The sequence below is a fragment of the Alternaria burnsii genome (assembly GCF_013036055.1).
Source record: "Alternaria burnsii strain CBS107.38 chromosome Unknown 729, whole genome shotgun sequence".
NCBI lineage: Eukaryota > Fungi > Ascomycota > Dothideomycetes > Pleosporales > Pleosporaceae > Alternaria > Alternaria burnsii.
In genome coordinates this window covers 1-19,281 of record NW_024066127.1, presented here as the reverse complement: position 1 = coordinate 19,281, position 19,281 = coordinate 1, and the positions used below count along the sequence as shown (strand labels likewise).

The 19,281-nt window shown below is 53.7% G+C and overlaps 10 protein-coding genes across 10 annotated transcripts; 5 read left to right on the top strand and 5 right to left on the bottom strand.

Moving 5' to 3' along the window:
- Positions 1-951: 951 nt before the first annotated feature.
- GT037_010308 (uncharacterized protein) lies at positions 952-2,870 on the top strand (the record flags this gene model as incomplete). The annotated part of the gene is made up of 2 exons (XM_038935355.1): positions 952-1,176; positions 1,224-2,870. The coding sequence occupies 2 exons, from the start codon at positions 952-954 to the stop codon at positions 2,868-2,870; spliced, it is 1,872 nt and encodes a 623-aa protein (XP_038781863.1).
- Positions 2,871-3,977: 1,107 nt separating this feature from the next.
- Positions 3,978-4,593, bottom strand: GT037_010307 (uncharacterized protein; the record flags this gene model as incomplete). The annotated part of the gene is made up of 2 exons (XM_038935354.1): positions 3,978-4,134; positions 4,193-4,593. The coding sequence occupies 2 exons, from the start codon at positions 4,591-4,593 to the stop codon at positions 3,978-3,980; spliced, it is 558 nt and encodes a 185-aa protein (XP_038781862.1).
- A 645-nt stretch (positions 4,594-5,238) lies between these two features.
- Positions 5,239-6,033, bottom strand: GT037_010306 (bromodomain associated domain containing protein; the record flags this gene model as incomplete). The annotated part of the gene is made up of 2 exons (XM_038935353.1): positions 5,239-5,483; positions 5,538-6,033. 2 exons carry the CDS (start codon positions 6,031-6,033, stop codon positions 5,239-5,241), a joined length of 741 nt encoding a protein of 246 aa, XP_038781861.1.
- Positions 6,034-6,346: 313 nt separating this feature from the next.
- GT037_010305 (transcription initiation factor tfiid subunit 7) lies at positions 6,347-8,023 on the top strand (the record flags this gene model as incomplete). The annotated part of the gene is made up of 1 exon (XM_038935352.1): positions 6,347-8,023. The coding sequence occupies one exon, from the start codon at positions 6,347-6,349 to the stop codon at positions 8,021-8,023; it is 1,677 nt and encodes a 558-aa protein (XP_038781860.1).
- An 814-nt stretch (positions 8,024-8,837) lies between these two features.
- On the bottom strand, positions 8,838-10,682 carry GT037_010304 (negative regulator of the pho system; the record flags this gene model as incomplete). The annotated part of the gene is made up of 2 exons (XM_038935351.1): positions 8,838-9,650; positions 9,699-10,682. 2 exons carry the CDS (start codon positions 10,680-10,682, stop codon positions 8,838-8,840), a joined length of 1,797 nt encoding a protein of 598 aa, XP_038781859.1.
- Positions 10,683-11,424: 742 nt separating this feature from the next.
- On the bottom strand, positions 11,425-12,741 carry GT037_010303 (5-azacytidine resistance protein azr1; the record flags this gene model as incomplete). Its single annotated transcript, XM_038935350.1, has 1 exon — positions 11,425-12,741. One exon carries the CDS (start codon positions 12,739-12,741, stop codon positions 11,425-11,427), a length of 1,317 nt encoding a protein of 438 aa, XP_038781858.1.
- Positions 12,742-13,206: 465 nt separating this feature from the next.
- GT037_010302 (uncharacterized protein) lies at positions 13,207-14,859 on the top strand (the record flags this gene model as incomplete). Its single annotated transcript, XM_038935349.1, has 2 exons — positions 13,207-13,257; positions 13,363-14,859. 2 exons carry the CDS (start codon positions 13,207-13,209, stop codon positions 14,857-14,859), a joined length of 1,548 nt encoding a protein of 515 aa, XP_038781857.1.
- Positions 14,860-15,426: 567 nt separating this feature from the next.
- GT037_010301 (uncharacterized protein) lies at positions 15,427-15,699 on the top strand (the record flags this gene model as incomplete). Its single annotated transcript, XM_038935348.1, has 1 exon — positions 15,427-15,699. The coding sequence occupies one exon, from the start codon at positions 15,427-15,429 to the stop codon at positions 15,697-15,699; it is 273 nt and encodes a 90-aa protein (XP_038781856.1).
- Positions 15,700-16,464: 765 nt separating this feature from the next.
- On the bottom strand, positions 16,465-16,698 carry GT037_010300 (uncharacterized protein; the record flags this gene model as incomplete). The annotated part of the gene is made up of 1 exon (XM_038935347.1): positions 16,465-16,698. One exon carries the CDS (start codon positions 16,696-16,698, stop codon positions 16,465-16,467), a length of 234 nt encoding a protein of 77 aa, XP_038781855.1.
- A 1,394-nt stretch (positions 16,699-18,092) lies between these two features.
- Positions 18,093-19,281, top strand: GT037_010299 (bzip transcription factor protein; the record flags this gene model as incomplete). The annotated part of the gene is made up of 2 exons (XM_038935346.1): positions 18,093-18,895; positions 18,995-19,281. Coding segments are annotated over 2 exons (1,090 nt in total), but the record flags the coding sequence as incomplete, so codon positions are not given.

Here is a 19,281-nt window from a genome sequence, read left to right as displayed (position 1 = left end):
AACCTTGGGGGAAATGAGCCGCGTAACGCGATTCAGGCTGGGGTACCTGGGTACCTGGGGGTGATGGTCTGCCAAGGTGTGAATCACGATGAGGATACCAACCCCAACGGGTAGTTCACGACACATGGGCTGGCGGTTGCCAGCATGGGAGACGATCATTGAGCCTGGACTCTTGAATTGCTGACATGTCTAACGGAGTCGAGAAAACTGACGGCGATCCGCCGTTTCCGCGATTCGCGTGCCCATGAGCGATGACGACTGATGGCTGGCGATTCAGCCGTGCGGCCGACGGATTGGGATTAACAGGGTGATTGGCGCGACGCCAGAGAAAAGATGTGTGGGCGACGCCGCTGCCACTGACAGCACAGGTTGCCAAATGCGAAAGCACGCATGAAACCTGGTGGTCCTTCACCGAGTGTGGGTTCACGATAGGGTGGCACTGGGTAGACCCCAGGATCGAGCAGCCAGGGTCGGCTCATTGGTTTCCGTGCGTCAGAAGTGAGGCAGCGAATGAAAATTGCGGCCGCCCCCTTTGGCCCAATAACACATCAGACCATGGCCAGCGATCGCCAACGAGGATGGCCCTTCTGAGCCCAGCTTGGCCCTCTGTCCACCGCTCAGCGCGGGCCGCAGTCGTCAGACGCTCTCCGACACGAGCCAGCGCATCGCTCGTCCCCCCATGCTCTGAGGTGGTGCTAAAAGCACATGCTCCCCTTCTCAACCCGCACCCTCACTTATTCATCGCCTCGCTATCCTCAGAGACCCCAATCTGCCTCCTTCTTGATAATCACCGCCCATCACCACCGTAAGATCTTCCTGCACAGACGATCCCTTGCTTTGGCCGTTGTTGCTGATCACCGTCCCTCGTGCAGCTTGCTTCTTACACCGCTACCAACCGCTACCACTATTTTTTTTTCTCCTGCCGCGCCATCCCACTACCCCTCAGACGTCATGGCCTCGACTCTTTCGAATAGCAGTAGCAGTAGTAGTAGTAATACCTACGTCGACTTCCTCGAACAGGCCAAGCGCAACTTCTGCCTGAGCAACGCACATCTCTCGCACGAGGAGCTGAACCGCGCCTGGTTCCAGGCCGCCTGCCAAACCTCACAACCTTCCATGGCCCACGAGGTACCACGCTCAATGGCCTTCAACGCGTCAGACACGACTCAGCTCCCAGTATGGACTACCTTTGGTCTACTCGTCCCTCATCTAACACCCACCAGACTACCGGCTTCGAGTCCATGGACCGTACCCGCTCGGCTCCCGTCATGAACCGCTCAGACTCGGCCATGGCCAACGGTCTCCAGCGCTCAAACACCACATACTCTGACTGGCAGTCAATGCCCCAAGAGCAAAATACCGACTACACACTCTACTCTGACTCTTCAATGCGAAGACAGCCGACTCTCCAGTCGGTGCCAGAGACTGCTTACAACAGCATCGCTGAGTACAGCGTTGGCGACTACGTCAACAGCTGCATCCAGCCAGACAACTCATCCCTCCCCACCCCCCAGCATTCACAACAGTTGCAACTGACACCAAACCTGCAGTGGAGTTCGTCTTCGGATGTCTCTTCACCCAGCACGCCGTCAACAGCTCTGATGACTCCTGTTACTCAATCTAGTAACATGAGTCGTCAGGGTAGTTACAACCCTTTGTTTTTTGATAACATTTCCATGTCGCGCAACCAGTCAAGTTCTTCATGTATGCCCATCCTCCCAGAGGATGGGTCTTTTCCTTTTTCCTTTAACGTCGCATCAAAGCCCATCAGCGAGTCCGCTGATGGTTCTCATTTTCTCAACTTCACTGGCTCCTCCAGTGAAGCTTTCCTTTCTTCATCTATTCCTGCAAGTGCTACACTTGCCTCTTCCGACAACGATCAGTCGTGCCTGGCGGAGGATATGCGGAGGTCGACTTCAGCTTCATCAAGCGAGGGTTATTCGAGCGAGATCTCTGCATCTTCATTGAATAGCTCTCGTCAGTCGCAACGCGAACGCGAGATCGTTGCGCAAGCTGCGTCTCGCAAGATTGCTCCGAAGGCGATCGACAACAATGATAAGACCGAGTCTGCGTCATCCAATGCTCAGATGACAAGGATAAGGTCTGAGGATGGTTCCTCTAAGACTGTCGGTGTTCTGTCAAAGACACCGTATGTGCGCCCTCAACATCCAAAGATCAAGTGTAATTTCTGCAACGAGCGACCCGATGGGTTCCGTGGCACTCATGAGCTTGACCGTCACATTGCTCGTGCCCATGCCTCGCGCAGGAAGGGCTACATCTGCGTCGACTCTTCAGCCGACAAGAAGTTCCTTGCCAACTGTAAGCACTGCCGTAACAAGAAGGTGTACGGCGCGTACTACAATGCTGCCGCTCACCTTCGACGTGCGCACTTCCATCCTCGCAAGAGGGGCAGGAAGGGCAAGAACGATGAGAAGCGTGGTGGCATTGGTGGCGGAGACCACCCTCCTATGGAGTATCTTAAGCAAAACTGGATCAAAGAGGTGGAAGTCGACAACAAGCCCACCCCGCAATCTCCAGAGAGCCAATCCGACAATGATGCAGCCGAGCAGATCGACAACTCCTTCGACGCTCCCTCTTATGAGATTGACAACACTGCTGTCCCCGCCGCGGCTGCCGCCTACCCCGCGTCACAGCAACCTCTGCCTATGCAGGTCCCCATGCCCATGCCAGTACAGATGATCAACCAAGTCCCTGTAGACTCAACCCAGTTTAACATGGACTATGGTATGAGTATGCATGCGAGTGAGCCTATGGTCTTCGACAACACTGCCTTCTTCGACCCCAATCTCCCTGTCTCGACCGACATGAGTAACTTCCAGTTCGACGCGTACATGGGTCCTCCCATGTAGGCACTTCTTCTTCTGCCTCCTTGTCATCCTCTTTCTCCTTGGCTCGTCGAGCCGCTGATGTATATAACGTTGGGCCTGGGCTTTGCTTTTTGTCTTTGGAGTTGATGCCTGAGACCACCAGTTCGTCTTCCTCTGGAGCGGCTGTGGTAGGTCCGCATCGTGGCGTTCTCGTACTTTTTTTCTCACGCTCGCGTCGTAAATGATCAAAGTCGCTTGCAGCATTGCTTTATTTAGCTGATAGAGAAAGAGGGAGCACTCCGCGAAGCCGTGCTGCTAGGGTAATAGACGTTTGCATCATGCATCGATGTCGTTATCATACCATTAATGCCTGTGTGTGGCATCGGCCACCGGGCTTCAAAGAAAGTAAAATATAGAATAACTAAAATCTACACGCATGATTGACTGTGATGTTTGACAAGACCCTTGACGCCTCTGCCATCGACAATGCATCATATAACAAATGCCTGCTCCCATCCTCGCATATCTTTGCATATTCACCAACCGCGTGATACTTGTGCACATTGGGTGACATCACGATCGTTTTGCGTTGCTGCGCTAGTCAATACTTCAAGCATCCCCTTTCTTTCCTTTGACTATTATCATATGCATACCCACAACATGGCACAATAGATACCCCGTCTTACTAGACGTTCCGTACTAAGACATGTCATATCTGATATCTACTTCACCCGGACATCGCCCCGCAGGCGCAATATGCCCATTACGAGACATGCTGGGGTCCTCTGAGTGCATGGACGCAATTCAATATTAGATGTATACACTCAATGAATCACGCATGTAGACTCCACAGAGCTGTTTTGCGTAAGTTGGAAGAGGGTCTATGTTCGGAAAGTAGATGTACACATGTGATGATGAATCTGATCAAGAAAGAATCTGTAAAGTGGGAACACGGCTAGATTGATAAGTGCACGTGTGCATTGTTGACAAAACAACATAGGTCTGCATCGGATGCTCTTGCTGTTGTCGCTTTCGCTGTCTATATCAAGACCAGCCGTTTGTTGAGTCGTTAATTTTATGCTTTGACAATCATCCGATGGCCCACATATGTCGAGATATAGCCTGTGCCCGACCTTTGACAAGAAAGGCCTAGTAGCTAGAGTTAGGGTAGTTACCACCGCCCTGACTCGAGTTGTCGACGGGGTTTGCGGGTCCACCAGTCTGACCCAATGCGCCGCCAACTTGTGTCGCCTCACCCTTTGACTGTTTGATAGCCTCTCTTGCTTCAGCCTGCTCGGCCTTCTTCCTGTTCAATCGTTAGTATGATTTTCCAATGTAACTCAGTCCAGAGCAGGAGTGTCTACCTGTCCAAGTCACTCGCCAAATCAGGCTGTTCTCCACCACCACCCATACCCTTTCCTCCCTTAGCTACTGCATCCGCAACGCGTCCCTCACCTGGTGCAGCCATTTGTTGTCCGTCTAGCTCCTTATGCCTTCCTACATCTTCATGACCCAGACCTTTTCTCTCTTCGCCCGCTGGTGCGCCGTGTACACCCATGCCTTCCTCGAACTTTGCGTTCCGTAGTCCTTCGGCATCGGTAGCTTGTTTGGTGGGGATGCGTTGGTCAACACTGGCTGAGTTGTCGGCGGCGTTAAATTCTGTTTGGACTTGCTCTTTTGGGTCTTTTTGCGCTGGGTTGCCAGGTGTGGTGTAGGCTTGGTCTAGGGAAGGCTGCGAGGGGCCTTTAGGATCGAGACCTGACATGTTGGGATTGGTATATGTGGTTGTGGTGGATGTGTAAGTGAAATATCAATCTGCAATGGAATCAGGCAGAGTGTAAGATTGGAGACTGGGTGCAATTGGATTTGTATACAGGAATTCAAGCTGAAGCTTGGAGGACATTGTTTTGGCTATCTGCCATTACTATGACGTCTGCGGGGTGGGCCCGTCATTCATTCTTGCCCCACCCGCGCGCGCTCCCGTCATGTGAGAACGCGGAAAACAAACGTCTGGGCCGCGTTTTAGTCTTTGATTGTAGTAATCGGTATCAGTGCGGGAGGACTAAGTGCGTGATCGGTCCCAAAGCCTGCTTGCCGGAAATACCAGTGTAATAAGGCCCATACACTTCACTCAGCCATCCCAGACTCACTTGCTTATGGTTCGCAGGAAGCGACAGAATGCTGGTACCAGAGTTTTGGATGTGATGTGATATATGTTGGAGACAGATGCGCTTTAAGTATGGGCCGTGGCCGTGTAGTACCTGAGCACGCGAGCTCAAATTGCGAAATGACGCGAAACACCCTGTGAGCTACAAAGCCCGCTGCCCAACAGCCCTGGTATTTCATAACGCCGTAAAAATGATTCGTACCCAAACGCCTTCGCTATGCTTGTATGATGGATACCCAGGTATTACTCCGTTTCCATAACCACGTCTTCCGAGGGCTCTCTGGTCTCGACGTGATTTGTCGTCTCGCGGCTCTCCCGCTTCGACTCTGCTGCTTTGGCGGCTCTCTCCCGGGTTCTGCGATTCCATTCCTCTATCGATTCCGCGCCTCCCCCTTCGATTTTGATGGTCTTAGGCTCGGCTGGAACTCCAAGAACAGTGCCTTGAAAGCGTGATTCGACGCCGGTCTTGCTGTGTTTCTTCATGAGGGCTGAGAAAAGCTGTTAGTGGACTTGCAGTCGTGATACACGGTATTCAGACATACTATTCAAATAGTCCTCCATTTCTTCCTGATCCAGCTGCTCCGTTGGGTTCGTCGCTACGGGCTTGTAGATGCCTGCTATGCGCCTAATCTCTTTGTTCTGATCGCCCTTGACCCATTCGATGAATTCGGTCACGTCTGCTGTATCCTCGGCGTCGCGCCGAGCTGCCTCGTTCTCGCGGGCACCCGTCTCTTCGTTGTACTCATCGAGGGGTTTGCGCAGTATCTCTTTCCATAGCTCTTCCCCTGCTGTCATGGTCGGCACGAAGAGGGCGCAGTCCTGCATTGCCATGCGCACATCACTAACGTCTGGTGTGAGGTCGTTGTGATTTGAAAAGGCATTGTAGGCTGTGCGTTCTGCCAGTAGTGATAGGTATCTGGCTGTGAGGTCTACGATGGTGTCGACAGCCGACGGCTTGCCATGCTGGAAGCCCGTCGCGCGTAGAATATGGAGGACGGCGGGCCGCAGCAAATTGAGAAAGAGGTCGTTCTGGGACATGCTTGCATTTACGTGAGTGAGGTGAGATGCAGAGGTCCGGTCGGTGTCGTGCTGTTACGGTGGAAACAGCAGGCGCATTGTGGTATTGTTTCGGCGCAGTCGAGTGTAGGCAAGGTGAAGGGACGCGATGGGAAAGCTCTGGCCCTTCACCATGGCGGCTGCCAAGACCGAGCACCCACGGAATGTGAACGACTCCGACTCACCTACACCAGCTTCCACACCACCGCGCGCATTCTCGCAAATGTCGCGCTCGCACGCGCATACTCAAACATCGCCGTCGTGAACAACGGATCCCTACGTGCCGTTGTCCAAGATGAAGCTCAAACTCAAGAACCCAAACGCCGCTCCCAGCGATGCGCCGCCCTCAGAACCTCCCCCGTCCGACGCGCCTACACCCGTTTCCGCAAAACCAGGAGGCCTTAAGATCAAGTTCAAACCCGCAGCCCCCGCGGCCGGTGAGCCTGCGGATAGCCAGAATGGCGAGGCCAAAGTGAAGCGCAAATACACCAAGAAGCCCAAACTCGACGAAAGCGGTAATGTCATTCCTCCGGGAAAGCCTGGACCCAAGAAGAGAGCACGCGAAGACGGTGGCGATGATTTTGACTCACCCGCCGCCAAGCGCAAACCGAAGCCTACCGCGAAGAGCCTCGCCATGGCTAACGATACCGACGACGAGGACGACTACATCGCAGTCGAACAACCTCCACCACAGCCCATCAAGTCGCACAATCGCACTCAGTCTATCAAACTCTCCATCAAACCGAAGGGAGCCATAGGCTCGGCGAGACCCAGTACTGCTATCCTCAAGGTCAAAGGTGCAGGAAAGCCGCCAGTCAGACCATACGGCGTCGGCTACGACAGTGAAGCAGAGGAGGCGGAACCCGACCCAGCGATCGAATCGCAGTTTGTGCTGCGCATGAAGCCCGGCCCAGACTGCGATCTACTGCGCAAGTCCATCGAGGAGAAGACTATCGGCAAGAGCGTATCGCAGGGAGGGCCCGGCGTACACTTCCGATTCTTCGACCGCGAGGGCCGTCGAGCCATGCTCACTATACAGAACCGCATGTATGCTGCGACCATGGTCGAGCTCCCCGCAGTCATAGAGTCGCTGAAGAGTTGGAACAAGAAGGACTGGGTCAAGACCGCAGACGTATGCCAGATGTTACTAGTTTTGGACGAGGTTAAGAACGAGGACGAAGCTAGGAAGTTCCCGCTTCCCTCCTATATCTCTCCAGACACCCATCGGTTTCCTCATGGTCTGACACCACCCATGAAGTGGGCTCGCAAACGGCGTTTCCGCCCTCGCAAATCATACATTGACGTTGAGCGCGCCGAAGCGCAGTTGAATCGACTAATAGAGAATGATGCGACTGCGGTGTCAACAAAGTACGAGATGGTAGATAGCGAGGCAGAAAGCTCAGAGGAGTCAAGTTCCGAAGAGGAGGTTGATGAAGATGAGGAGATGGCAAATGCTACCCAAGTGGAGGAAATGGATGCCGACCAACTGGAGCAGATGCTTGCTGAAGGACTCATGGATGACGAGGTTGAGTTTCAGGGCGATAACGATCAGCTCAACGCCTTGCTCGCTGGTAACAACAATGTGCAAGTTGAACAGGTCGACACTCCTACGACCGCTCACGATGTCGCTATGCACGCTCTGGGCCAGAACGGCAACGTCGTCGAAACTGAGACTGCGGCTTCTACCCCAGCAGCAGCGACATCTGCAGACGATGATGATGACGACGACGATGCAGATTCTGATGAAGACGTCGATGAGGTCGATGAAGCCGCGGCGGCTGAAGAGCAACGTCAAGAGCAACTCCGGGGTGAGATTGCAGAGTTGGAGAGGGCCATTGTTCAGAGCACAGAAGCGCGCGACAGGCAGACTAACGTCCTCTTCAAGAAGCGTGTGCAAACCCAGATTGATAAGCAGAAGGCCGATCTTGCAATCAAGCGTAAGCAGCTCGGAAATGAGGAGGCGGATGAATAAACGGACCTCCTCCTAGACTTCGGTCTTCTTGGGTCACGACGTTTGGGTAGTATGTTTCAACAGAGACGGTAGCATTGCGATGGCGTTATTACGGGATGTAGAGCATTCATGTGGCGTTCTGGGGACTAGCAATGCAGCGGTTATGGTTCTCTATCGATTATTCTCTATTTCAACTACTGTTTCTACAAGCATGTGTTCAAACCAAGGCACTTTACCTAGCTATATACAACCACTCGCAAGGACGTGTAAGTAGCATTTCTGAATGAGCCTTTTAAAATGTGGGGACCAGATTATTACTGTCACGTCCATGCAAAAGTCTTGCAGCGTCAAAAGTGCATCATGCAGAATCATAGTTGATCAGTCAGCGTCTTTCGTAAACTGTTAGAGATCACAACCACATCGACATCATCAAGTGTTCAGATGAACGATTAAAGGAGTTGATTTCTCAGCATCTCCAAAACGGGTATATACAAAACAAGGAAACCGTGTGCGACTAGAGTTAGACCGCCATTCGTAAAAGCCATTTACAGGTTCGTGCCAGAGCCAAAATACAAAGCGCCTATGCTAACAAATGGGACGCCTTTTGGGAGAATGCGACGCTTGAACGCGCAAAAAGAGGGGGTAATAAGAAGGTAGCCAAAAGCAGGCAGATGCAACAACGAAGAAACCTTTCGAGATGGAAACCCAGCGCCAAGTTATCGTGATAGTGAAAAAAACAGAACGAGAACAAAGCGTTGCTGCCCGAGAACAGAAAATGCTGATACTCAAAACGGAGCATCAAGAATAACCACATAGTTAAACAACAAAGAAAAGATCAGTCACTTTCAAGTAACTGTCTGATCTTCTCGTAGAAACTTGCTGGATACTGACGAATCTCATCATCAGTAGGGGGGCTTTTATTCGGATCTCTAAACCGATCCGCGACTCTTTGAATGATCTGACCGAGCAATTCCTGCGGTATCCTGAGGTCATCACCGCCATCAGGGTACAGGAAAGGATCTCTTTCGTCCAAAAGTTGAGCGACGTTTGGTCGGCGCGAGGCGTCGCGTTGCAAGCAGCGACGAAGTGTCGCTTTGAGACCAGGAGGGACACGAACATCACCAACACCGAGATCGGGGATTTCGATCTTGTAGTCGCGATTGACGATGGCGAGGACACGCGCCATCTGGTTTGTAATGTGTGCGAAAGGAGGACGGCCGTAGACCATTTGATAGAGGATACAGCCAAGACTCCAAACGTCAGAAGGTTTCCCTAAAGCCATGTCTTTGGAGCCGTTCCCGTTAGACAAGAGACCTCGGGCGCCACCAGCGGAATCTTCGAGCGATTCTGGTGACATGTAGTTTGGAGTGCCAATGTGTGAATCCCGGTGCACGTTTACGGTGTGGTCAACTTCGATGGCGTTTGCAATGCCGAAATCGATGAGCTTTAAGCGGCCCGAGGTAAGGAGGAAGTTTGCGGGTTTGAGATCTGAGTGGACAATGTCGTGATCGTGAACTGCTCCGACGCATTCGAGCATTTCCTTCCAGTAGTAACGTGTAAAGCTCAGGTCTAGTTTGCCATCGCCATCGGCCGGGTCGAGTTTCATCCGTATTATGCGTGCGAGATCCGATTCTCCGAGTTCCATGAGCTGGTACGTGTTAGTGTTGTGCTTTGCCTTCTCTCGGAGTGTACATACCACACTGAGCACCTGCCGTTGCTCGTCCACCTCCCAATCGTATAGTCTCACAACGCGATCAACGTTCTTGAGCTTCTGGAGCAGGTCGATCTCGCCCTTGAAGCCTCGCACGGTGGCCTCGTCTGCATCTTCAAGCTTGACTCTCTTCAGTGCCAACAGCTTGAAATTCTCTGCCATGACACGGTAAACAGCCGAACTGCCTCCTCGTCCGATCCTGTCCATTTGGGAATAATGCTTCCCATTGACGGATAATGTGCTCCTCTTCTTTCTCTCCCTCGTCTTCGTTGTCGCCGCTCCGGCCGCCGTGGTCGCCGTCTCCAGCACTGACATCTTCGGGGGAGGTGGAGGTGCTGGTCTTCGCGGCGTGTTCGCGTCGAGCGCCTGGAGTGGCCTTTGTTTCTCTTGCTGCTGTGATGATCGTTGTATGGGTGATTGGTGCTCTGGAGGTGGTTGCATGTGGCGATCCTCTGCCACCTTCATGACAGAGCCGGTAACCTTCAGGACGGAATCGGGCACGTTCTCAGGCTGCGCCTTGACTGCTGAGATGGGCATATTTTCTTGGTCTTGAGAGGGATGGTGCTCTTCTTCGCTCTGAGGTGTCCTCCGAAATCTCCTCACGGGCGCACCCCGTAATGGTACTCTCTTTATTCGCAAACTTGGTGCAGGTGTGACGGTGTCTTGCACTGGTGTGTTGGAGCCAGGAGATGCATTGCGCGAGATCTTCAGCTTTGGTTTCCTTTTCTCAGGCGAGTCAACGTCACTCCCTTGCGCAAGTAGTGCAGTTGTCAAAGCGCTAAGCTTCATAGGTTGCGGTATCTCGTCGTCGGAGCTGTCGCCAATGTTGATGTTCTGCATCATGGGCGCATCTGCTGAGAAGCCCTGTGATTGCCCCAACACCGACAGTGGAGAGTCTCTCCTGGGTCGTATCGAGGAGTGCGCACGCATGCGACCCCCATATGAGGGCGTGGGCGAAACGGTAGCCATTCCAATGTCGCGTCGAGATTGTGGAGGCGCGTTCCTATATATGTTCTCGCCGGGTTACGTGGATAGCGATTGTTGGCTGTGGGTTAGTTGCGCATACATCCGGAAGGCAGGCGTTCTGTTTCGTGGTAAGGATGGGGTGAAGTTGGCGTTCATCGATACTTAGGTAGCGCGCGATTCTGAGACTCGCGTGGGTCGCGTTGCTGAGGTAACGGCGACAAACAAACAGCCGAGCTACACCTTGACGTCAAAAAGCCTTGTCCGCCAAACCATCACTAGCTTGAGCGTGTGATCTGTGTTGCTTGTCTGAGCTTTGACGTTGCAGTATAGTCTAGGGTTCAATGTATCCTGCGTTCCAGTGTTTTCACTGTTGCAAAGACTCTATCACAACCTGATAAACACGTTGCTAAAGACTACTTAGACTCATCCGCTCTCATTGCAATGATGAGTTTCGCTCAACCCTAATACAACGGCTGAACATGCTAGTCTGACTGTACTCGTGGTGTGCTCTCATCTTTAAATGTACACGGGAGACAGTATGCAACCGTCGTATTCATATAAATTGTTTTCTAGCGTTTCTGTCTACTTTTCCAGATTCATAACCTCCACCAAGCATGCAAATGGCCAACAGGATTACCAAATCATAGTTCTATGCGCAGATACGCCTCCGATCCCAAGCGTGAGTCTTCTCCGAAACGCCATCGCCTACCCATGCAGCCAAACAACAGAGGTCTAATGCATTCAATCACAATTTTGCTCGCTGAGGTGCATCCTCTAGTACAACAGCTACCACAGCAGCAATGTCATCCGGCTTGCCGCCATGCCAGTTCTCCCCTGGATAGTACCTTTGCACCTCTTTAGCGAATGGTCCATCTCGACGAGTGTTCAGCCCTGTCACTTTGGCCTCTTTCGCGATTGCAACCGCCACTTTGGCTTGGAGGGATGAGCTGTCGGCTTTCCGAGCTGAGTCGGCCTGTACTAGCTTCGCTAGGTCTTGTCCGACTTCAATGGTGCCATCTTTCTCTACCCAAGCACCCAGATCGACCATGTGACGACTAACGATACCGAGCGCATCTTGAGGGCTCAGGTTGTCCCACACACCATCAGTTGCGAAGACGAGAACATCGCCATGGCGTACTTTGTGGTGCGTTATACTCGACTCCTTAGGTAGGTCCGAAAGCGTGGATGGGCCTCCAAATACAGCCATTTGCACTAGCATACGTTGGGGAGTTTTGGAGAGCTGATATGGGGTATTGAATGCGTGCGTCTGTGGCTGCGTAAAATGTCGTACTGCGTTCAATCCCAGGTGCATGAATCCTGAATCTCCTAGGTTGGCGACCTCGACGTTGCCATCCGGTTCTGCAACAGCCAGACATGCCGTGCTACCACCACCCTCAATGCTGTCATCATCTGTGACCTCGTCGTACGCAACCTGGAGCAAGTCTTTCGGGTGTAATGCTGTCGTGTTGAAACCGTGTGGCCATGAGCGCGCTGCGCAAGCCATGTACTCGCACAAGCCATGGGAGAAGTCAGCTGGGTCCAGTCCAGACTCGACCCATCCTCCAACTCCATCCGCTACACCAAATGTTGTGGTGTTTGTGTTTCCCACTTGGCTGAAAAAGAAAGCATCCTGGCCACTTCTCGCTCGTTTCCGCTTGTCAATGGACTCTTTGCAGTCGCGCAGATCCTCATTGCTGATGCTGGGGTCATGCACTGGTTGTGTGAAGAGATTTTGCTCCGCATTGAAGCGATCCTGCTTGGCTGAGTAGGATGCCGCGACGTGGTAGGTATACTGTGGTGTACTCCGCCAGTTGTGTGAGGTGGAATGAAAGGATCGTAAGCCGACTGTGGCCGGGGAAGTGTCTCTGTTCAGCGGGCAGGTCGGTTGTGCGAAGTTGGAAGGCATACGCTGCGGATGAAGGCCTGATGTTCGACTAGACGAGGCAGATGCTGCCAATGGCGAGGCGGAGAGAGCAAGCAGCAAAAATCCACTGGATGAGGCGCGTCGCGACGCAGGTGAAAGTCGCGCAAGGCCCGCCGCGCTGGTAATGGCAAATGACATGGCCACAGCCAGAGCCTGGAAATTCAAGGTCAGCACGTTGGAGTGTTGGCGTGAGAGCAGCGCATGCTGGCGGTGCCGTACCTCTGCGGCAAGATATGTTGAAATGAAAAGGGACTAAATCACATTGGCCGTCGTCATTGCCGATCGGCTAGTTTTTGGAGGCCGTGGTACTTACAATTATTTGAAGCATCCTCAAAAGATGGAAATAGCAGAAGGAAGCCCCAGCAGCAAACTAGGAACAACGAGCTGGCATTGTTTTACTGAAATCTGGTCTCTAACCTGCCGAGCATGTTCGTCTAGACCAAACACTGCAGGTGATTCACGCTTCGTCTCAAACGCGGAGTATGACATAACCGACGCTAACTCAGCCCTATCGCCTAAACCCGTGTCTGGCCCCGAACTTCTTTTCGAGATACTTCGCTACGAGCATCAGCAACCGTGCCCACGGCGGGACAAGCAGTCAAGATGAGCATGCACCCGGCGCGACAGGCTTATGTAGAGGAGGAGAATGGCGCGGTAAGTACCCAGTGACTTGCGGCGAGAGACTGGCCGAGGAGCTTCACGTGCTTCGCAGCTACCTTGCAAGCTTGTCTTCGCATTCGAGCTAACCCAGGCATGTAGGACGATGCCATGGAGGGTATTGACCTCTCCAGCGTGCCCCTTGACCGCGACCATGCCATGCCCGGTGGAGGAAACGCGTCGGCCCATTCCCTCATGGAGGATTTCGACCGCAAACGACGAGCAGCGCAACTCATCGTACCGACCGCCGACCGCGACGTCAAGGCAAAGCTGCGCTCGCGAGGCGAGCCCATCACTTTGTTCGGCGAAGGGCCTTCGGAGCGACGCGACCGCCTTCGAGCTCTGCTTGCAGAAGCAGCCGAAGCATTGGGTGAGGATGCGGCAGATGTGGATATGCAAGATGCAGACGAGGCGCCTGGTGACGAGCAAGAAGAGTTCTACACACAAGGCACACAATCACTACTCGACGCCCGGCGCGACATGGCCAAATATTCTTTACCCCGCGCAAAGGAGCGCGTCGCATACCAGCGTCGCGAAGCTACCATCCCGCTGAAAACCCACGTCGAGTTCCGCAACACCATCAAGGACCGGCTCAAGGGCTTTGAGCTCTATGGGTCGCAAACCGCAGATCGCCCAGTCAGCATTGTGCGCGTCTCACCCAACGGCAAGTATGTCGCATACGGTACCTGGGGTGGAAAAGTTGCGCTCCTGGAAATTCCTACTTTGGAACAGAAGAAAGCTTATCGCGGTGGGCACACGGAGCGCGCAACTGGCATAGATTGGATGCCAGGTGCGACACTTGAGGGCAGCAACGTCTCGACCTCTGGCGTGAATTTCGCTTCTGGTGGAGCAGGCGGCAAGATCCAGCTCTGGTCACTAGACGACGACAAGCCCCTTCGCACTCTCCAAGGCCACACCGATCGTGTCTGTAGAGTAGCGTTCCATCCCTGTGGACGATACTTGGCCTCAGCTTCCGATGACACGACATGGCGACTCTGGGACGTCAACACCGGACAAGAGCTCCTCATGCAGGAGGGTCATTCCAAGGAAGTCTATACCGTGAGCTTCAACGGCGATGGGTCCTTGGTTGCAAGTGCAGGTCTCGACAGTATCGGCCGCGTGTGGGATGTGCGCACAGGCCGTGTCATTTACATGTTGGAGAGCCACATCAAGCCCATCTACGGTCTGGACTGGGCAACGGATGGTCATCGCCTACTCTCTGGTTCAGGAGATGGTTTCATGAAGTGCTGGGACGTCCGCGCAATGAGAGAGACAAACTCAATTGCGGCCAACACTGGGGGTGTCACCGACCTACGATGGTTCAAGGGTACGGATGGACCAGCCAGCGGAGTGCCGCTGCAGGAGAACAGCCAAGGGGAACTCATACCAAAAAAAGCTTCTACCTTTGTCATCTCCTCTGGATTTGACAAAAACGTTCAGATCTTCTCAGCAGACGACTGGGCGCACTGCAAAACACTCCAAGGTCACTCTGGCCCTGTCTTCAGTACCGATGTGACGAGCGACGCGTCTTGGATCGTCAGTGGCGGTAAAGATCGTACTGTGAAACTGTGGGCTAGAGACGATAACGGAGGAATATGAGACTAGAATTGTCATACCACGCTATGGCTCATGCTGCTTGACGGCGACAGCCGCAAGCATATGATAAAAGCAAGGGGAGCGATGGCCATGAGTTTGAATGGAATCACAAAGGTCAGTGCTAGCCCTTTCTACCTGGACGCCGATGTTGAACACAGAATGTCCATAGCTTCAAAACGAGATACCCAGTACTCCCGAGCGCGTGGAGCTACCAATACACAGTGCGTTGCGCAACTAGGAGTGTGCAACGTCATCCTTCAACTTCATTCCAACCTCCTTTACATGTTCACTCGCTGCTTTTCCTCAGTTTCGAGACTCACCGCTCCTTGCCCGTCTCCGCGCGCGCTTGACAGGACCGATACCTCAAAACCACGCGACCCGGCTTACGCAGTGGTGATCTACTCATCATCGCGAGACTACGGAAGACCGCTCGGCATTTGTCGGACAAGAGGAGACATGTTGCTACCCTTCCGTCTGTAGTATGGCATCGCGTCACCTTCTCTACCCAGCTCTACCCATAATTCCAAAACACATCCAAGTCGAAGCAAGGCAGCATCTCCTCTCACCGCAATGATCAGAACATTCAAGAATGTTTCTTCCTCACCGCAAGATGATCGACATCGAGACAGGACCTGCGATGGACTGCTCTTAGACATCGGCCGACGGACTAGTTTGATAATGGACCACCGACTGGACTTCGGGAAGTGTAACCGCTCCCGCGAAGTGTTTCAGGTTTTTCAGATCCACTACGACAGAGCGAAGATACAATGGTCTCGAATTCTAGGTGTTCCACCGCCTTCCATGCGCTTGCCGTCATCGGCCGGCGCTCTGAGCTTTTGTTGATTCCCCTTACCACCCATGCAACGGCCGAGTGCGGAGAAAGACGAGTGACTCATGGTTTCAAACAACAAAACACAGTGCATGGTGCCAAGACGTCAACGATCGTGGACATTTTCTACAGACAAGAATAACTATGACGGCGATTTCTAGTGGTTATGGCCCATGCGCGGATGCGGAGAGTGGGTCTTTCACCGCTACAGCCTCACCTTTTTGGCAGCCACAATTAGTCGACGTCAATTTAGGGCCCTTTATGCCATGCGCCCTAGAGATTGGGCTCCATCGTGTTTCTCATCATGTCTGTTTGATTCTCATGCATCAGCATCGGTAATAGTTTCCGGTCAATATGAAGCCTTCGTCTCAGGGTACAGAAGTCGGAAGCATCCGAGTACAATAAGTGGAGCATTGCATCTGAACTAGTATGCAGTCCCTGGCCCCGAGTTACGCGTGCCACAGTACGCGCCATAACACGGAGTAGAGAGGATCAACAGCGACGGTCGATCCGGAAGCAGTACTGCGCGTCGGCGGGATGGCTTAGCTTGTCAACAGGAAGAGTGACGCGTTGCCATTTCCGAAAGACGGCGCGCTCACTTGGTGTGACGCGAAGTGTAGAGTTTTGCTTAGGGATGTATGTCTTAGTAGCCGCAGTACGCGTTGCACAGCGCGGGCAGGGTGCACAAACCGCCATAGCGAGGCTGTATTACGGCGCAAAGATGGTGATTGCAGTGGAGATGGACATTTGGCAGCTTGATACTTTGCCTACTATGGCTGTCATACGAGACTTGATACAAACCGTCTGATGTTGCTCGGCGGAAATGGAAGAAAGCGGCAACAAGCAAGCATGAGAGCGATTACCAAAAAGCGACCAATGACGGACGGGGAAATTCTGGAGAGTTTCCAGGCCTTCGGTAAGATGGGATAGTGGGATCTCGAGGGTGGCACAGGACGGTAGGCTGTGGCTGCTGTGTTTGCCTCTTGATGAGCACGCCGACAGAGTCGAGCCATAGCCCAGCCAGACGGAGCGGCGGCCGCTTGGTACCTTGCACGAGGTAACTGGTCACGATAACGAGGGCGGGCACGCAAGTACAGGAACGGTAGTCAAAAAGCCAAAATAGACAGGGAAGCATGGTGCGGGCAGGGAGCGGTGAGATGACTCGCGGACGCCAGAGCGAGCCGGAACTTGGACAGATGACACCATGATGAAGACCGTCTAGGCGGCCAAGAGGGCTCACCTTGCTCAGGAAACGAAGGCGGGCTGCAAAAATGGGAAATGAGATCAGAGTCGGGTGACGAGCAAGTGCCGGGCTACGAGTGGTTGGCGGTGGTTGTGATGATGGTCGGGGTGTGTAGTGTAGTGAGCAAAGGCCGGGGCTAAGGCGGGCCGCGTCGTACTCAGCAGACAGTACTCATGATGATGATTACGCCAGAAGGTCGCGATATGCGCCGCTACCAGTCCGAAACAACAATTCCCAGAGTTGTGGGAGGGCATTTTTCGACAAGCGCGCATTGCATCTTGACTCTTTCGAGCAGAGTTTTCACGGCGCGCGGCCGAGGAGGGTATAGGCGAATCGCGATGCAGTCCGGTGGAATAATGGCAGTATATGGGCCGGCCCGCGCAGACTAGCCAGTCATGCTCTACGTATCGATAGAGCAGCAGCATTGCAGAAGCGCAGCAGCAGAAGCACGGGGCGGCACGGGAGCAGCAGCCGAGCTGTCGTACCAAGCGCTCATGTCTGGTTTGACACGGAGAGCCGTGTCTGGCTTGACAGGACAGACATGGCAGATTTGCATGCCCCGTGAATCCAGAAATACACATGGGTGACAGCGGGCGGGCGACAAACGGCGGCAGAGCATCACTCTGGCAGACGGCTGCCGACCAGCCAGCGACATGCAATGCAGCGACGGCCCCAGGGCAAACACTGGGTAATCAGTGCGGAGGGTGAATGGGCCCATGGCGGGCGTGACAGGACAACCCCAGCCAGTCGCTGCTGGGAAGAGTGCTGGAATGATGCATCAATACCCGACGCTATTGGGGCGTCCTATCAGCAGGGCCTGGCACTGTTTCGTGCCCAGATGCATCCCACGGAAGCGTGACCCCGGTCGTCTCCTACAAGCCTGCTTCTTCCTGCACACCCCGCCCGAAGCCTACCACCATGCTTTAAGCCCCCTCTCCCACCTTTACCGTCCACCACCCTGACCCTCACTGAGCCGCTATTTTACATCGCTCGCTATTCAGACGCGCATCGCCTCTGCTGCCCGTCTTCTGCCCCGTTCTTCACATATCTAAAGCTGAAGTTGAGTACAATCGCTGGGGACATCCTGCGATCACCTTTACCGAAAAGAGCAATCCACACCGCCAGTCCCGCGCCTACACCGGTACTTTGATACATAGGCCCGCCATGGACCATCAATACTCCAACAACGCACATCACATGGATTTTCACAGACCAAATTCGACACTGAACTCTCTCGACAGGAAACCTTCCGCCTTTTCCTTTGACGACAACGCCACTCTCGACTCTAGCATCCTGGACACACCCGTCCTCATGTCGCCCACCACCAGCACCCAGGGCATCTTCTCACCCGACACTTCCATCTGGGAGGACTTTTCAAATGGCCAGTTCGTCGACCGCACTGCCACCAGCTCTGTTGTCAACACCAACGGCAACAACCCCTTCTTTACCGAGCAAAGCAACAACCCCTTCGCCCGGTTACCACCCAACCAAGCTGCTACCTACGGCCAGCAGTCATGGCCTGTAACCGACAACTCTGGTTCCAGGACGCCCACAGCCCCCAAGCCGCTGAACCCCTTCGGTCCCGGTGACTTTGGAGCTGCACCCTTTGTCGAGCAGCAGCAGATGCCCTTCCACGGACTCCCCGTGCACCAGAATGTCCGACCAAGCGCCGTCTTCCCCTCTGCCCCAGAGCAACCCATGTCGCCCCACACCCACTCCGACTGGATGGCCTTCAACCAGCAGGAGATGGACGCACGACCCGGACCCAAGCGAATGAGGCCCAACACCCCTCCCCGCTCCTTTTCCCCACGTCGTGATGGTGGCATCCGGAAGAAGAACGCCCGCTTCGACATCCCGGCTGAGCGCACCCTCGTCAACATCGACAACCTCATCCAGAGCTGCACCAACGAGGAAGACCTCAAGGAGCTCAAGCAGCAAAAACGACTACTCCGCAACAGGCAGGCCGCGTACGTACTCCCATTTGGTTCTTGGCTCCACGCTCCACGTTTGGTCCAATCTACCTTTTGGTCTCTCCTCTCCCTGTTCATCAGCTAACATCATCGTAGTCTCGACTCCCGGCAACGAAAGAAGAAGCACACCGAGGAGCTTGAAGAGGAGAAGAAGCAGTGGATGGAAAAGATCTGCCAGATGCAAGATGACTTTGCTGCCATGCGCATCGAGTACGACGCTCTTGTTGCTGAGAAGGAGAACTGGCACCGCGAGTCCATGGAGATGCACCACATGGTCAACCAGCTCCAGTTCGACAAGGAGGAGCTTGTGCGCAACCACACTCTTGAAACCGGCGAGCTTCGCAAGAAGGTCTCTGTCCTTACTGAACGCCTCGAGGCTGCTA